General features: G+C 37.6%; 4 protein-coding genes across 4 annotated transcripts; all 4 read left to right on the top strand.

The window, feature by feature from the left end:
- The first annotated feature begins 499 nt into the window (after positions 1-499).
- Positions 500-3,232, top strand: LOC107804210 (disease resistance protein RPM1). Its single transcript, XM_016628059.1, has one exon. It carries the CDS (start codon positions 500-502, stop codon positions 3,230-3,232), a length of 2,733 nt encoding a protein of 910 aa, XP_016483545.1.
- Positions 3,233-4,564: 1,332 nt separating this feature from the next.
- On the top strand, positions 4,565-7,501 carry LOC107804211 (putative disease resistance protein At1g59780). Its single transcript, XM_075229028.1, has 6 exons — positions 4,565-5,069; positions 5,124-5,411; positions 5,461-5,587; positions 5,995-6,262; positions 6,331-7,244; positions 7,384-7,501. The coding sequence occupies exons 1-6, from the start codon at positions 4,565-4,567 to the stop codon at positions 7,499-7,501; spliced, it is 2,220 nt and encodes a 739-aa protein (XP_075085129.1).
- Positions 7,502-8,490: 989 nt separating this feature from the next.
- LOC107804212 (disease resistance protein RPM1-like) lies at positions 8,491-11,214 on the top strand. The gene has a single exon (XM_016628061.1). It carries the CDS (start codon positions 8,491-8,493, stop codon positions 11,212-11,214), a length of 2,724 nt encoding a protein of 907 aa, XP_016483547.1.
- Positions 11,215-13,441: 2,227 nt separating this feature from the next.
- Positions 13,442-16,168, top strand: LOC107804213 (disease resistance protein RPM1-like). The gene has a single exon (XM_016628062.2). It carries the CDS (start codon positions 13,442-13,444, stop codon positions 16,166-16,168), a length of 2,727 nt encoding a protein of 908 aa, XP_016483548.2.
- The last annotated feature ends 3 nt before the right edge of the window (positions 16,169-16,171 follow it).

Raw genomic sequence — 16,171 nt, 5'->3', positions numbered from 1 at the left:
AATATTTAATTAAATAAGGTTAATATTGCCTATCCCTATAAAAAGATAGTTTAGTCATCACATGAAAGATGCAATACCGTAATTATTCTTACTTACCATTTCGACATATTATATACCACAAAACTTGAATGGCTTGTCAGCATTCAAATGTAAAGATTCAAGTTGACAAAAGAAAAAATAAAGTTAACAATCAAAATTTTAGACAGCCAGTAGTCAATGAAGCAACCTGCAAATTGCTGGCCACGTTAGGTGTGTTCAAAGTCAGCTCCTATAGCATGAATATAAAATAAGAGAAATACTCCAACTAGCAGTAGTAAACTAGTAATAACTAGGATAATATTTCTTAAGCTTGCAATTTTGCAATAATCATTTAATAATACGGTTCTAGAGCATAAACCAGTTCAAAGTTTGATCTATATAAATTGATCACCAAAGTCCACCATAAATTACACCAGCATCTTGCATAAAGTTTTCTAAAGAAACTTTATACTGAGTGAAAATGGCAGAGTGCGCTATATCTTATTTGGTACATCAGCTCTCAACCTTGGTCAATGGTGGACAAAAATTTCTTGAAGGAATTCAACAAGAAATTGTTCATATCAGGGATGAATTTGAAAAGATGAGGACTTTCTCAAGAGTAGCTGATGCTAAAGAAGTAGAAGATGCTGAATTACAAGTATGGATCAAACAAGTACAAGAACTTGCACATGATGTCCAAGACATTGTTGAAAAACATGTTGTTATGTGCAACAATTTTCAAGAAAAGGTGTCATGGCCATGGAAAAAACCCCATCATTCATTAATGTCAGAGAAGTTCTTTGAAACTCAGAATGATAATCTCTCAATGTTATTGGAAGGCATCAAAGCCCGAATCATCGTCATTTCTGAAGGACATAAAACATTTCTTCAGAAATATGGTGTCACAATAAGTGCTGAGAACAGAAATATTACTACATTGTGTAATAACTATGAAGAAGTAGTTCTGGTTGATGAAGCAGATCTTGTAGGCATTGAAAATCACAAACCAGTTATTCTTGATTGGTTACTTTCTGATGATCAAGAATGGAATTTGCATTGTGTAGTTGGAACTAGAGGTATAGGGAAAACCACCCTAATCAAGAAAGTATATGATGATGCAGCAGTAAAAAACCATTTCAATCATACACAGTGGATTGAGATTCCAAGGTTTTCTGATGTTAAGGAGCTAATGAAGAACATGATTACTCCAAAAAATGACCATAGCCGTCGAGCAATTGAAGCAATGGATGCTAACATGTTGGCAGAGTTCATCCAACAAATCTTTGAGTCATCAAAGTACTTTATTGTCCTTGATGATGTCCCTGATATTGCCACGTGGAGGGCTCTCAAATGTGTCTTTCCTATCGAAAACTGTGGCAGCAGGGTAATCATCATATCGCGTTTTGCTGAAATATGCCATACCATTTGTGCAGAAACTGGTGGTGATAGTCATGTTTATAGTTTGACGCCTTTGTCTGAAGAAGAATCTTGGATTCTTTTCTGCAGAAAGGCATTTTCAGGCAGCCTATTATGCCCTTCATCCTTAATGCAAATCTCCAAAGACATTATACAGAAATGCAGAGGTCTGCCACTGGCGATTTTGGTGATTGCTGGTGCTTTGGCTACTAAAGGGAAAAGAAAAGAGGCGTGGGAGTTGTTTCATGGCAGCCTTGTTGACAAGTTACAAGGTAGTTATAGTGAAGTCGAGCACATGAAAAGGATACTCAATCTATGTTATCAAGACTTGCCTTTCTATCTCAAGTCTTGTTTCACATATCTGAGCATAATTCCAGAATTTCATGTCATCGATAAGATGAGACTGATTCGACTGTGGGCAGCAGAAGGACTTGTCCTTATAAGAGAAGGAAAGGCAATTGCACAAGTTGCTGCAAGCTATCTCAATGAACTTGCAAACAGAAGTTTGATCCAAATTGCTGAAAGGTACTGTGATGGAAGATTAGATTCATTCACCATTCATAACTTGTGGTATGAAATCATTCTTTCCAAGACAGCAGAAAGGGTAACTGAAACTATAACTGATAGTGAAGAAATTACAAGAAGGCCTCACAAAGTCAGACATCTAGTAATCGCTGATCCATTGGCTAGCGATATACAACATATTGATCGGTTTAAGCATCTTCACTCTCTAATAATGCTCGGGTCATCAGATTCTGTCTCTAATTCATTCTTGTTGAAGCTGTTAACTGGAAGTTTTAAGCTGCTCAAGGTCTTAGACCTAACAGGAGCCCCATTGGTGAAAATACCAGAAGAAGTCTTTGAAATGTTTCATCTCAAGTTTCTAAACTTGAGGAAAACTAAGATAAAACATCTGCCAGGATCAATAGGGAAGCTTGAGAACCTCGAGTTCTTGGACCTAAGAGAGACATTGATAAAAAGGTTACCTGTTGAGATACTAAAGCTTCAACATCTTCGGCATATCTTCATTCATAGACGTGGTGCTGGATTTTTGCATGGTTTTAAAGCTCCTAAGAAGATAGGAACCCTTGTGTCTTTGGAAATGGTGAATTCTATAAACGCCACTTCAAGCACAGTGATTGAATTGGGAAAGTTAACAAGACTAAGAATGTTATACATCACGAAGCTGAGAAGAAAACATGGAAGGGAGTTTTGTTCTTCCCTTGACAAGTTGATAAATCTTCAACAACTATCTATCTCGTCTTATGGGGTGAGTGACATTATTGATTTGCACTATCCCCTTTCTTCTACACACTCATCCCTTCGAACATTAGTCTTCGAAGGGCGTTTAGAGAGGTTTCCACAATGGATAACTTCTCTTCAAGCCTTGACCTCAGTTTTTTTAAAATGGAGCAAATTAATGGACAATGCACTAGACACTCTTCAAGATTTGCCCAAACTTGTAAGACTTGTACTGGACCGAGCCTATGAAGGCGAAGAATTGAGGTTCAGGGCAGGTGGATTCAAGAAACTGAAGGAATTATGTATTTGGCACTCTGAAAAACTGAGACAGATTAAAGTGGAAGAGGGTGCAATGCCTTTACTAGAAGAACTTCAACTGCGTAACTGTAGATTAATGGAGCAGTTGCCCTTCGGGATTGAGAACTTGAGCAAGCTTCAGTATCTTTCGCTGGAAAAAATTTCTGAGAAGTTGTTAGTGACTGTGCAACTTAAGGATTGTCAAAGTGGGGATTACTGGAAAATTGCTCATATTCCTAGACTTCACATAGAAGACTAGTTAATAAGCTGGAATGTAGATAGAAATGGGATGATGCACGAAAAGACAAACGAAGTCCCACTGAAATGTACCATTTTATCTTTGATAATTAAGATTATAACTTTCTCAGGTTATTAATAGTTCTAAATGTTACTCTTTACTCCTCATTTTCTCATTTTTAGGTATCACATCTGAACTTTCTCTTGGATCATGAACGCATTTTCTCATACGATTTTCTTAAACTGTAAATAGTACCATTGTTACAACTTAACATTCATGTAGAATTCAGCTATCTACATTTGTTTTTCAGACATCTCAGCATATACAACTGAATTGAGCTTGTATAGTTTCCACTCATTTTTCTCTTCTTCCCTGGATTTTTCTTCAATCTCCTAAGTTCAAATGGAGGAAAAAAATGCTTCCAGAAAATATCCAAGCAACAACTTTGGTAGATTGAGAAATCATATATATACAAGATTGTGTAGCATAGCTTACTAGTATTCATCCGGCACTGTTGCTGCCCACAAGAAGCCAGATCGATCGTCCATAAAGGAGGACATATGACATTCCAAATCCTCCATCTTCAGGTCCAACAGGAAAGGCTCCCTCTTGGAGTCAGGGTTGAGCCAAACTACACAGTTGTAGTAAGTGCACCTGCTGGACGTAGACGTAGATTTAGAACAATGAAAAAAAACATTATCAAATTCATCGTTGTTTTAGATGCTGAAGCAATCACCAGATAGCATGAGGTTCATCATTCATCAAACATATCATAATTAAACTGACCACTCGGGCAGGTATGGAATACCTTATTGCGGGCATGGATTTAGCAAATAATTTTCTCATCACTCAACAACACTTAACACATAAGTATTGAGTGGTTATTCTACGAGCTTGTATATCAGCAAATATAGATCATACTACTTTAATTCGAGATGAGAAAAATGCTGCTAGGATACTATAGCAAAGTTTGCACAACATGCTTATGTTAATTATTTTAGAGTAACATATTGGAGATTCTTGTGTAAACATTCAAGTTGACAATCAGTGTTTCTAGATAGCCCATAGTCAATGAAGTAACCTCCAAATAGCTGGCCACGTTAAGTGTGCAAAGTCAGCTCATATAGCATGAATATATTATGAGAGAGATACTCCAACAAGTATTAGTAAACCAGTAATAACTACGATAGTATTTCTTAAGCTTGCAATTTGCAATAATCAATTAATAATACGGTTCTAGAGCATAAACCGGTTCAAAGTTTGATCTATATAAATTGATCGCCAAGGTCCACCCTAGGTTATACGAACATCTTGCATAAACTTGCTGAAGAAACTATATACTGAGTGAAAAAAATGGCAGAGAGTGCTATAACTTATTTGGTACATCAGCTTTCAACCTTGCTCAATGGTGGACAAAAATTTCTTGAAGGAATTCAAGAAGAAATTGTTCATATCAGGGATGAATTTGGAAAGATGAGGACTTTCTCAAGAGTAGCTGATGCAAAAGAAGAAAAAGATGCTGAATTACAAGTATGGATCAAGCAAGTACAAGACCTTGCACATGATGTCCAAGACATTCTTGAAAAACATGTTGTTATGTGCAACAATTTTCAAGATAAGGGATCATGGCCACGGAAAAAATTCCATCTTTCATTTTCGGAGAAGTTATTTGAAGCTCAGCATGATAATCTTTCAATGTTATTGGAAGGCATCAAAGTCCGTATCGTCATCATTTCTGAAGGACATATAACATTTCTTCAGAAATATGGTGTTATAGTAAGTGCTGAGAGTAGAAACATTAATACATGGTGTGATAACCATGAAGAAGTAGTTCTTCATGATGATGCAGATCTGTTAGGCATTGAAAATCATAAGTCAATGCTGCTTGATTGAGTTCTTTCTGATGATCCAGAATGGAAATTGCATTGTATAGTTGGAAGTAGAGGTATAGGGAAAACCACCCTAGTCAAGAAAGTCTATGATGATGCAGCGGTGAAAAAGCATTTCAATCATACACTGTGGCTTGAGATTCCAAGGGTTTCTGATGTTAAGGAGCTAATGAAGAACATGATTACTATAAACAATGACCATTCCCGTCGAGTCATTGAAGCCATGGATACTAACATGTTGGCACAGTTCATCCGACAACTCATTGAGTCATCAAGGTACTTTATTGTCCTTGATGATGTCCCTGACATTGGTACATGGAGGGCTCTCAAATGTACATTTCCTATTGAAAACTGTGGCAGCAGAGTCATCTTCATATCGCGTTTTGCTGAACTATGCCGTAACATTTGTGTGGAAACTGGCGGTGATAGTCATGCTTATTGTTTCAATTTGTCTGAAGAAGAATCTTGGATTCTTTTCTGCTGAAAGGTATTTTCAGGCAGCCTAGTATGTCCTCCACCCTTGACGCAAATCTCCAAAGACATCGTAGAAAACTGCAACGGTTTTCCACTGGCATTTTTGGTGATTGCTGGTGCACTGGCCACCAAAGGGAACAATACAGAGGCATGGGAGTTGTTTCACGGCAGCCTTGTTGGCAAGCTACAAGGTAGTTATAGTGAAGTCGAGCACATGAAAAGGATACTCGATCTATGTTATCAAGACTTGCCTTTCTATCTCAAGTCTTGTTTCACATATCTGAGCATAACTCCAAAAGATCATGTCATGGATAAGATGAGACTGTTTCGACTGTGGGCAGCAGAAGGACTTGTCCTTGAAAGAGAAGGAAAGGCAATTGCACAAGTTGCTGAAAGCTATCTCAATGAACTTTAAAACAGAAGCTTGATCCAAGTTGCTAGAAAGTATCCTGATGGAAGGTTAGAGACATTCAGAATCCATAACTTGTGGTATGAATTCATTCTTTCCAAGTCAAGAGAAAGGAGTCACAAGGTCAGACATCTAGTAATCCAGGATCATTTGTCTAGTGATATACAAGACATTGATCAGTTTAAGCATCTTCGCACTCTAATAACGCTCGGGTCATCAGCTTCTGTCTCTAGCTCATTATTGTTGAAGCTGTTATCTGGCAGTTTTAAGCTGCTCAAGGTCTAAGACTTAAAAGGAGCCCCATTAGTGAAAATCCCAGAAGAAGTCTTTGAATTGATTCATCTCAGTGTCTAAACTTGAGGAGCACTAAGATAAAACATATCCCAGGATCAATAGGGAAGCTTGAGAACCTTGAGTTCTTGGACCTAAGGGAGACATTGGTAAACAAATTGCCAGTCGAGATACTAAAGCTTCAACATCGCCATATCTTCATTAATCGCTTTGCTGCTGGTTATATACATGGTTTTGAAGCTCCTAAGAAGATAGGGACTCTTGTGTCTTTAGAAATGGTGAATCGTATAAATGCCACTACAAGCACAGTGATTGAATTGGGAAAGTTAACAAGACTAAGAATGTTGTACATCGCGAAGCTGAGAAGAAAACATGGAAGGGATCTTTGTTCTTCCCTTGACAAGTTGATAAATATTCAACAACTAACTATCTCATCTTTTGGGGTGGGTGGCATAATTGACTTGCACTATCCCCTACATTCTACACACTCATCCCTTCGAACATTAGTCTTTGAAGGGTGTTTGGAGAGCTTTCCCCAATGGGTAACATCTCTTCAAGCCTTAGCCATTGTTGTTTTAAGAGGGAGCAAGTTAATGGACAATGCACTAGAAACTCTTCAAGATTTGCCCAGCCTTGTCAAACTCGTGCTAGACCGAGCCTTCGAAGGAGAAGAATTGAGGTTCGGGGCAGGTAGATTCAAGAAGCTGAAGATATTATGCATTTGGCACTCTACAAAGTTGAGACAGACGAAAGTGGAAGAGGGTGCAATGCCTTTTCTTGAAGAGCTTCAACTGTGCAACTGTGGATTAATGGAGGATTTGCCCTTTGGGATTGAGCATTTGAGGAAGCTTGGTTATCTTTTGCTGGAAGAAATTTCTGAAAAGCTGTTAATGACTCTGCAGCTTAAGGACAGTCAAAGTGGGGATTACTGGAAAATTGCTCATATTCCTAAAGTTCATGTGAAAATGTTGTAAGGTAGATAAGAATGGGATGATGCAAGAAAAGAGAAACAAAGTTGATAATTCAGATTATACCAATCACCAATGTAAGATAATTAGTAGTTCTAAATGTTACTGTTTACTCCTTATTTTCTCATTCTGGACTTTCAGTTGTATCATGAATGCCTCTTCCCTTATGATTTTCATTAATCAAATGAACAACCTGTTGTCATCAGAGGCAGAGGCGGACCCAAGATTTGATAGTGGCAAGGGCGCCACTGTCGAATAAATATTTGAGCAAATGCTAGAGTTGGAACCGAACCCAGGCAGCGCACCAAAAGTCAAGTTGTGCCCCCAAATCGACTAATGCAGCTGCCTAAGATTTGAATCTTAGGATGTCAATCAAAATATATACTTGTTATTATATACATATATCTTTTTCGAAGTTACCGGGAGCCGGTGACCCACCTACCCAAAGGGTAGGTGTGCCTCTGGCTATCATAACTCTACATGATACCACTTTTACAACTAAGATTCATGTACCAGTCATCTGTCATTAACGGGTCTACAAGCTAAATCATCAACATGGCTAAGAAATAATTCAACACAATGAACACTCCAGTTGACAATAGGTATTTTTAGACAGCCAGTAATTGACTGAATCAACTGCCTAATTGCTTGTCATGTTCAGTGCGTTAAAAGTCAGATCATATAGCATGAATTTAAAAAAGATAAATACTCCAACTAGTGGTAGTATAACTAAAAAATATAATACAATAAAGTAAAATAATAAATAAAAAACCAGTAGTAACTGGTAAAATGTTTCTTAACTTGCTATTTGGAATAATCATTTGTGAAACGCAGTTCTAGTACCTAAACTGATTCAAAGTCTGATCTATATATATTGATCAGGAAAGTCCAACATCAATTACATCAAATATCTTCCAAAAATTTCCAAAAGTTGACTATCGATGTCTCTATACGGCCATAGTCAACCGTGCCAAATTGCTGGCCACGTTAAGTGTATTCAAAGTCAGCTCATATAGCATGAATTGAAAAAAAAGGAAAGATCCTCCAACTAGTAGTAGCAAAACTGATACTAATAACTAGGATAATACTTCTTAAGCTTGCAATTTGCAATAATCATTTGCATAACGCGGTTATATTCCCTAACAAGTTCAAACTTTGATCTACATAAATTGATCACGAAAGTCCACCATTAACTACACCAACATCTTGCATTAAATTTGCTAAAGAAATTATATACTGAGGGAAAAAATGGCAGAGAGTGCCATATCTTATTTGGTACATCGGCTTTCAGCTTGGCTCCACGGTAGACAAAAATGTTATGAAGGAATTGAACAAGAAATTGTTCATATCAGGGATGCATTTGAACATATGAGGACTTTCTCAAGAGTAGCTGATGCAAAAGAAGAAGAAGATGTTGATTTACAAGTATGGATCAAGCAAGTACAATATCTTGCACATGATATCCAAGACATTCTTGAAAAACATCATGTTATGTGCAACAATTTTCAAGAAAAGGCATCATGGCCATGGAAAAAACCCCATCATTCATTAATGTCTAAGAAGTTATTTGAAGCTCAGAATGATAATCTTCAAGTTATGTTGGAAGGTGTTAGGGCCCGAATCATCGTCATTTCTGAAGGACATAAAACATTTCTTCAGAAATATGGTGTTACAATAAGTCCTGAAAGTAGCAACATCTCATGGCGTAATAACCATGAAGAAGTAATTCTTGATGATGATGCAGATCTTGTAGGTGTTGAAAATCATGAATCAATGCTTCTTGATTGGTTACTTTCTGATGATCAAGAATGGAAATTGCTTTCTATAGTTGGAACTAGAGGTATAGGGAAAACTGCCCTAGTCAAGAAAATCTTTGATGATGCAGCAGTGAGTAAGAATTTTAATCGAACTATATGGATTGAGATTCCAAGGTTTTCTGATGTTACGGACATGTTGTTGAGCATGGTTAATCTAAACGATGACAGTACCCGTCGAGCACTTGAAACCATGAATGGTAACATGTTGGCACAGTCCCTTCAACAAACCTTTGAGACATTGAGGTACTTTGTTGTCCTTGATGATGTCCCTGATATTGACACATGGAGGACTCTCAAATATTTATTTCCTAGCAAAAGCCGTGGCAGCAGGGGTATCATCATATCGCGTTTTGCTGAAATATGCCATACCATTTGTGCTGAAACTGGTGGTGATAGTCATGTTTATAGTTGGAAGCCTTTGTCTGAAGAAGAATCTTGGATTCTTTTCTGCAGAAAGGTATTCTCAGGTAGCCTGTTATGTCCTCCATCTTTGATGCAAATCTCCAAAGACATCGTAGAAAAATGTAATGGTTTGCCTCTGGCAATTTTGTTGATTGCTGGTGCACTGGCTACTAAAGGGAACAAAACAGAGGCGTGGGAGTTGTTTCATGGCAACCTTGTTGACAAGTTACAAGGTAGTTATAGTGAAGTCGAGCACATGAAAAGGATACTCAATCTATGTTATCAAGACTTGCCTTTCTATCTCAAGTCTTGTTTCACATATCTGAGCATAATTCCAAAAGATCATGTCATTAATAAGAAGAGACTGATTCGACTATGGGCAGCAGAAGGACTTGTCCTTGAAAGAGAAGGAAAGGGAATTGCACAAGTTGCTGAAAGCTATCTCAATGAACTTGCAAACAGAAGCTTGATCCAAGTTACCAAAAAGTACCCTGATAAATGGTTACAATCATTCAGCATCCATAGCATGTGGTATGAAACCATCCTTTCTAAGTCCGGGGAAAGGGCCGTTACAACTATAGCTAATGGGGAAGGAACAAAAAGACCTCACAAAGTCAGACATCTAGTAATCGCTGATGAATTGGCTAATGATATACAAGATGTTGATCGGTTTAAGCATCTTCACTCTCTGATAACATTCAGGTCATCAGATTCTGTCACTAATTCATTCTTGTTGAAGCTGTTATGTGGCAGTTTCAAGCTGCTCAAGGTCTTAGACTTAACAGGAGCCCCGTTGGTGAACGTACCAGAAGAAGTCTTTGAATTAGTACATCTCAAGTTTTTGAACTTGAGGAACACTAAGATAAAACATCTGCCAGGATCAATATGGAAGCTTGAGTACCTCGAGTTCTTGGACCTAAGGGACACATTGGTAAACAAATTGCCTGATGAGATTCTAAGGCTTCAACATCTTCGCCATGTCTTCATTTATCGCTGGGGTGCTGATTTTTTGCATGGTTTCAAAGCTCCTAAGAACATAGGGACCCTTGTGTCCTTAGAAGTGGTGAATCTTATAAATGCCACTGCAAGCACAGTGATTGAACTGGGAAAGTTAACAAGACTACAAATATTGGAAATCGCGAAACTGAGAAGAAAACATGGAAGGGATCTTTGTTCTTCCCTTGACAAGTTGATAAATCTTCAACAACTATCAATCTCATCTTATGGGGTAAGTGACATTATTGATTTGCACTATCCCCTTTCTTCTACACACACATCCCTCCGAATATTACTCTTCGAAGGGCGTCTAGAGAGGTTTCCACAATGGATAACATCTCTTCAAGCCTTAGCCACAATTCATCTAAAATGGAGCAAGTTAGTGGACAATGCACTAGAGAGTCTTCAAGATTTGCCCAACCTTGTAAAACTAGTGCTAGACCAGGCCTATGAAGGCAAAGAATTGAGGTTCAGGGAAGGTGGATTCAAGAAACTGAAAGACTTACGTATTCTGCACTCTACAGAATTGAGACAGATTAAAGTGGAAGAGGGGGCAATGACTTCTCTTTATGAGCTTCAATTGCGCAACTGTGGATTAATGGAGGAGTTGCCCTTTGGGATTGAACATTTGAGCACGCTTCAGTATCTTTCGCTGGAACAAATGTCTGAGAAGTTGTTAATGACTGTGCAGCCTAAGGACAGTCAAAGTGGGGATTACTGGAAAATTGCTCATATTCACGGACTTCATATAGAATAGAAGACTTGAAGAAAAACTGAAAGGTAATTAGGAATGGGATAATGCAAGAGAAGAGATTTAGTAACATATTTTTGATAATTCAGATTCAAACTTTCTAAGATTATTTGTAGTTCGGAATATTACTCTTTACTTCTTATTTCTTATTTTTGAGTTTCTCATTTTGAGCTTCCTGCTCTCATAACTGTAATAATACGATTAAGATTCATGTACCATTCGGTTATCTACATTTCTTTTTCAGTCATATTTGTATAGCTGCACACATTTCTTTCTTTCTTCACTAGATTTCTAAAATCTCCTAGTTCAAATGGGGAAAAATGCTCCACAAGACATCCAAGCAATAACTTTTGTAGACTGAGCTACCAAATAATTTGCACGTAAAAAACAAAATGTCTGATAATTTCAGAAGCTACTTTTTCCTTGGTTTAGGAGTACGTATTTACCATATAATAATTCATATTCATCTTTCTTTTTAAGATTTTGAAGGATTCAAAAGAAATAATACACTTGCTATTCAGAAGCTCATGCAGTTTCATGCAATTATTGGCAAAAACAAACCACTAAACCAAAGAGGATACAGAACTCGCGTGAGTTGGTAGGTAAAAAGGGCCATAGAAAAGGACGGCCAGTTCTTTAAAAGGTGGTGACATAAACATCAAATATATACAAAGCCGTGGTGCATACCTTACTAGTATTTTCTCACACCAGGAGGCAAGAAAGAACTGATCCAGCATATGCTACCCCGTACGATCTCATAAGTCCTTTACAAGGAGGATTTGGTCCCGACCAGCCTTAACTAAGTACAAGTCATTTGTTTGGAAAAGCTCTTCTAAGTTTTCAGCCTGTAACCACTTCCAGAATAAAATGAAGAGTTGCAGACTGCAGAGAGCAACCGATTAGTAACGGATATATGGTAAATTCGCATTATCTTCGATTACCAATCTTAATAAGGAAGTCTCACCTACATTCAGCTTTATTCCAAGTGAAACTAAGTCTTTTAACAAATTTCTTTTCAACAAAAAAAAATCCTCTTGGTAGTAAGAACAAACGAAACAATACCTAAACAACAATTATCAGGCCTAAATCTTAACCAGCAACAGCAGCAAGAGCATACACTCCTCCTCTTTCACATAGAAAAATCACATAAAGAACAAAGATGAGACATTTTTGAACTATTAGACACTTAATTACCCCAAAATAAAGACTTGGAAAAAGAATTATAGAGACTAAAACTACAGCTTCAAACTCACAACCAGAACCAGTTCCACTATGGCTCACACATACAACTTTTTCCAGAATCACTGTGGGCTCCCCATAGAATAAAAGATGATCTACGCCACGTATAACTGATGCCATATAATTCTGCTGCATACCATTATACTATACTACTGTCCCACAGAGATATAGAATTGATTCCTCCACGTTAGACATCTCCTACTTCAATTTTTGTAGCATACCACGATTGCTCCGGACTAACAAAAGGGGTTTACTGTGGAGATTCTGGTGTAAACAATTGAGTTCACAATCGGTATTTTTAGATAGCCAGTGGTCGACCGAATCAATTGCCGAGTTGCTTGCCACGTTCAGTGTGTTAAAAGTCATATAGCATGAATTTAGAAAAGAGAAATAGTCCAACTAATACTAGTAAACTAGTATTAACTAAAAGATATTATACTAATAGAGATAGCAAGAACTGGAAAAATGTTTCTTAACTTGCAATTTGCAATAATCATTTGTGAAACGCAGTTCTACTCCCTAAAATGATTCAAAGTTTGATATAATATAAATTGATCACGAAAGTCCAACATTAATTACATCAACATCTTGGATAATTTTTCAAAGAATTTATATACTGAGAGAACAAAAGCAATCGGAGGCTTAGAATGGAGATTCTGGTGTAAACATTCAAATTGACAGTCGATGTCTCTAGACAGCCATAGTCAATGAACCAACCGTTTAAAATTGCTGCCACGTTAAGTGTGTTCAAAGTCAGCTCATATAGCATATGAATATAAAAAGAAGAGATACTCCAACTAGTAGTAGTAAACTAGTAATAACTCGGAGAATGTTTCTTAATTAAGCTTGCAAATTGCAATAATCATTTGCATAACATGCTTCTAGTCCCTAACCAGTTCAAACTTTGATCTACATAAATTGATAACGAAACCCCATCATTAATTACAACATCTTGCATTAAATTTTCTAACGAAACTATATACCGAGTGAAAAAATGGCAGAGAGCGCTATAACTTTTCTGGTACATCAAATTTCAGACTGGCTCCACAGTGGACAAAAGTTTATTGTAGGAATTGAAGAAGAAATTGTGTATATCAAGGATGCATTTGAACAAATGAGGACTTTCTCAAGAGTAGCTGATGCAAAAGAAGAAGAAGATGCTGAATTACAAGTATGGATCAAGAAAGTACTAGACCTTGCACATGATGTCCAAGACATTCTTGAAAGTCATTTTGTCATGTGCAACAGTTTTCAAGAAAAGGTATCGTGGCCATGGAAAAAACCCCATCATTCATTAATGTCTGAGAAGTTATTTGAAGCTCAAAATGATAATATTTTAAAAGCATCGGAAGGTATAAAGGCCCGAATCATCGTCATTTCTGAAGGACATAAAACGTTTCTTCAGAAATATGGTGTTATAACAAGTGCAGAAAGTAGCAACATTACATGGTGTAATAACCATGAAGTACTTCATGATGATGCAGATCTTGTAGGCATTGAAAATCATAAATCAGTACTACTCGAGTGGGTTCTTTCTGATGATCCAGAATGGAAATTGCTTTGTGTAGTTGGAACAAGAGGTATAGGGAAAACCACCCTAGTCAAGAAAATCTTTGATGATGCAACAGTGAACAAGCATTTCAATCATCATACTCTGTGGATTGATATTCCAAAATTTTCTAATGTTAAGGAGCTATTCACGTCCATGCTTGCTCCACAAGATGACCATTCCCGTCGAGCACTTGAAACCATGGATGCTAACATGTTGGCACAATTCCTTCAATTATTCTTTGAGTCATCAAGGTACTTAATTGTCCTTGATGATGTCCCTGATATTGGCACCTGGAGAACTCTCAAATGTGCATTTCCTAGAGTAAGCTGTGGCAGCAGGATTATCATCATATCGCGTTTTGCTGATATATGCCATACTATTTGTGTGGAAACTGATGTTGATAGTCATGTTTATAATTTGAAGCCTTTGTCCAAAAAAGAATCTTGGATTCTTTTCTGCAGAAAGGCATTTTCAGGCAGCCTATTATGCCCTTCATCCTTGATGCAAATCTCCAATGACATTGTACAGAAATGCAGAGGTCTCCCACTGGCGATTTTGGTGATTGCTGGTGCTTTGGCTACTAAAGGGAAAAGAAAAGAGGCGTGGGAGATATTCTATGACAGCCTTGTTGACAAGTTACAAGGTAGTTATAGTGAAGTCGAGCACATGAAAAGGATACTCAATCTATGTTATCAAGACTTGCCTTTCTATCTCAAGTCTTGTTTCACTTATCTGAGCATAGTTCCAAAATATCATATCATCGATAAGATGAGACTGACTCGATTGTGGGCAGCAGAAGGACTTGTCCTTGAAAGAGAGGGAAAAGCAGTTGCAAAAGTTGCTGAAAGCTATCTCAATGAACTTGCAAATAGAAGCTTGATCCAAGTTGATAAAAAATACCCTGATGGAAGGTTAGCGATATTCAGCATTAATAACCTGTGGTATGAAATCATTCTTTCTAAGTCAGGGGAAAGTGCCATGGCAACTATAGCTAATGGGGAAGAAACAAGAAGGCCTCACAAAGTCAGACATCTGGTAATCACTGATGAATTGACAAACGATATACAAAATATTGATCAGTTTAAGCATCTTCACTCACTAATAACGTTTGGTTCTCCAGATTCTGTGACTAGTTCATTCTTGTTGAAGCTGTTATGTGGCAGTTTCAAGCTACTCAAGGTCTTAGACTTGACACAAGCCCCATTGGTAAAAATACCAAAAGAAGTCTTTGAATTAGTACATCTCAAGTTTTTGAACTTAAAGAGCACTAAGATAAAACATCTCCCAGGATCAATACAGAAGCTTGAGAACCTCGAGTTCTTGGACCTAAGGGAGACATCAGTAAACAAATTGCCTGTTGAAATTCTAAGGCTTCAACATCTTCGCCATGTCCTCATTTATCGACGTGGTGCTGGTTTTTTGCATGGTTTTATAGCTCCTGAGAACATAGGAATCCTTGCGTCCTTAGAAGTGGTGACTCTTATAAATGCCACTACAAGCACAGTGATTGAATTGGGAAAGTTAACAAGACTACGAAAGTTAGAGATCGCAAAGCTGCGAAGAAAACACGCAAGGGATCTTTGTTCTTCCCTTGACAAGTTGATAAATCTTGAACAACTATCTATCTCATCTTATGGGGTGAATGATATTATTGATTTACACTATCCCCTTCGTTCTACACACTCATCCCTTCGAACATTAACCTTCGAAGGGCGTTTGGAGAGGCTTCCAATATGGGTAACATCTCTTGAAGCCTTAGCCACAGTTCATTTAACTTTGACCAAGTTAGTGGACAATGCACTAGAAACTCTTCAAGATTTGCCCAACCTTGTAAACCTTGTGCTAGATTCGGCTTATGAAGGCGAAGAATTGAGGTTCAGGGCAGGCGGATTCAAGAAACTGCGAGAATTATATATTTGGCACTGCAGGAATTTGAGTATAATTAAAGTGGAAGAAGGTGCAATGCCTTCTCTTGAGGAGCTTCAACTGTGCAACTGTCCGGTAATGAAGGAGTTTCCGTTTGGGATTGAGCATTTAAGCAAGCTTCAACGTCTTGTGTTGCAAAATGTTTCTGAAAAGATGTTGATGACTTTGCAGCTTGAGGACAGTCAAAGTGGGGATTACTGGAAAATTGCTCATATTCCTAGAGTTCAGATAGTAGACTTGTAGAAA

The sequence above is a fragment of the Nicotiana tabacum genome, chromosome 13 (assembly GCF_000715075.1).
Source record: "Nicotiana tabacum cultivar K326 chromosome 13, ASM71507v2, whole genome shotgun sequence".
NCBI lineage: Eukaryota > Viridiplantae > Streptophyta > Magnoliopsida > Solanales > Solanaceae > Nicotiana > Nicotiana tabacum.
Note: the sequence above shows the minus strand (reverse complement) of the source record. Positions and strands in the feature narration are given on the sequence as shown.

Coding starts and splice junctions, on each gene's coding strand:
- LOC107804210 (XM_016628059.1), top strand. CDS start 500: ATGGCAGAGTGCGCTATATCTTATTTGGTACATCAGCTCTCAACCTTG.
- LOC107804211 (XM_075229028.1), top strand. CDS start 4,565: ATGGCAGAGAGTGCTATAACTTATTTGGTACATCAGCTTTCAACCTTG. Junction 5,070..5,123: donor TGATGATGCAGATCTGTTAG/GCATTGAAAATC, acceptor CTGATGATCCAG/AATGGAAATTGCATTGTATA. Junction 5,588..5,994: donor GGATTCTTTTCTGCTGAAAG/GTATTTTCAGGC, acceptor ACTTTAAAACAG/AAGCTTGATCCAAGTTGCTA.
- LOC107804212 (XM_016628061.1), top strand. CDS start 8,491: ATGGCAGAGAGTGCCATATCTTATTTGGTACATCGGCTTTCAGCTTGG.
- LOC107804213 (XM_016628062.2), top strand. CDS start 13,442: ATGGCAGAGAGCGCTATAACTTTTCTGGTACATCAAATTTCAGACTGG.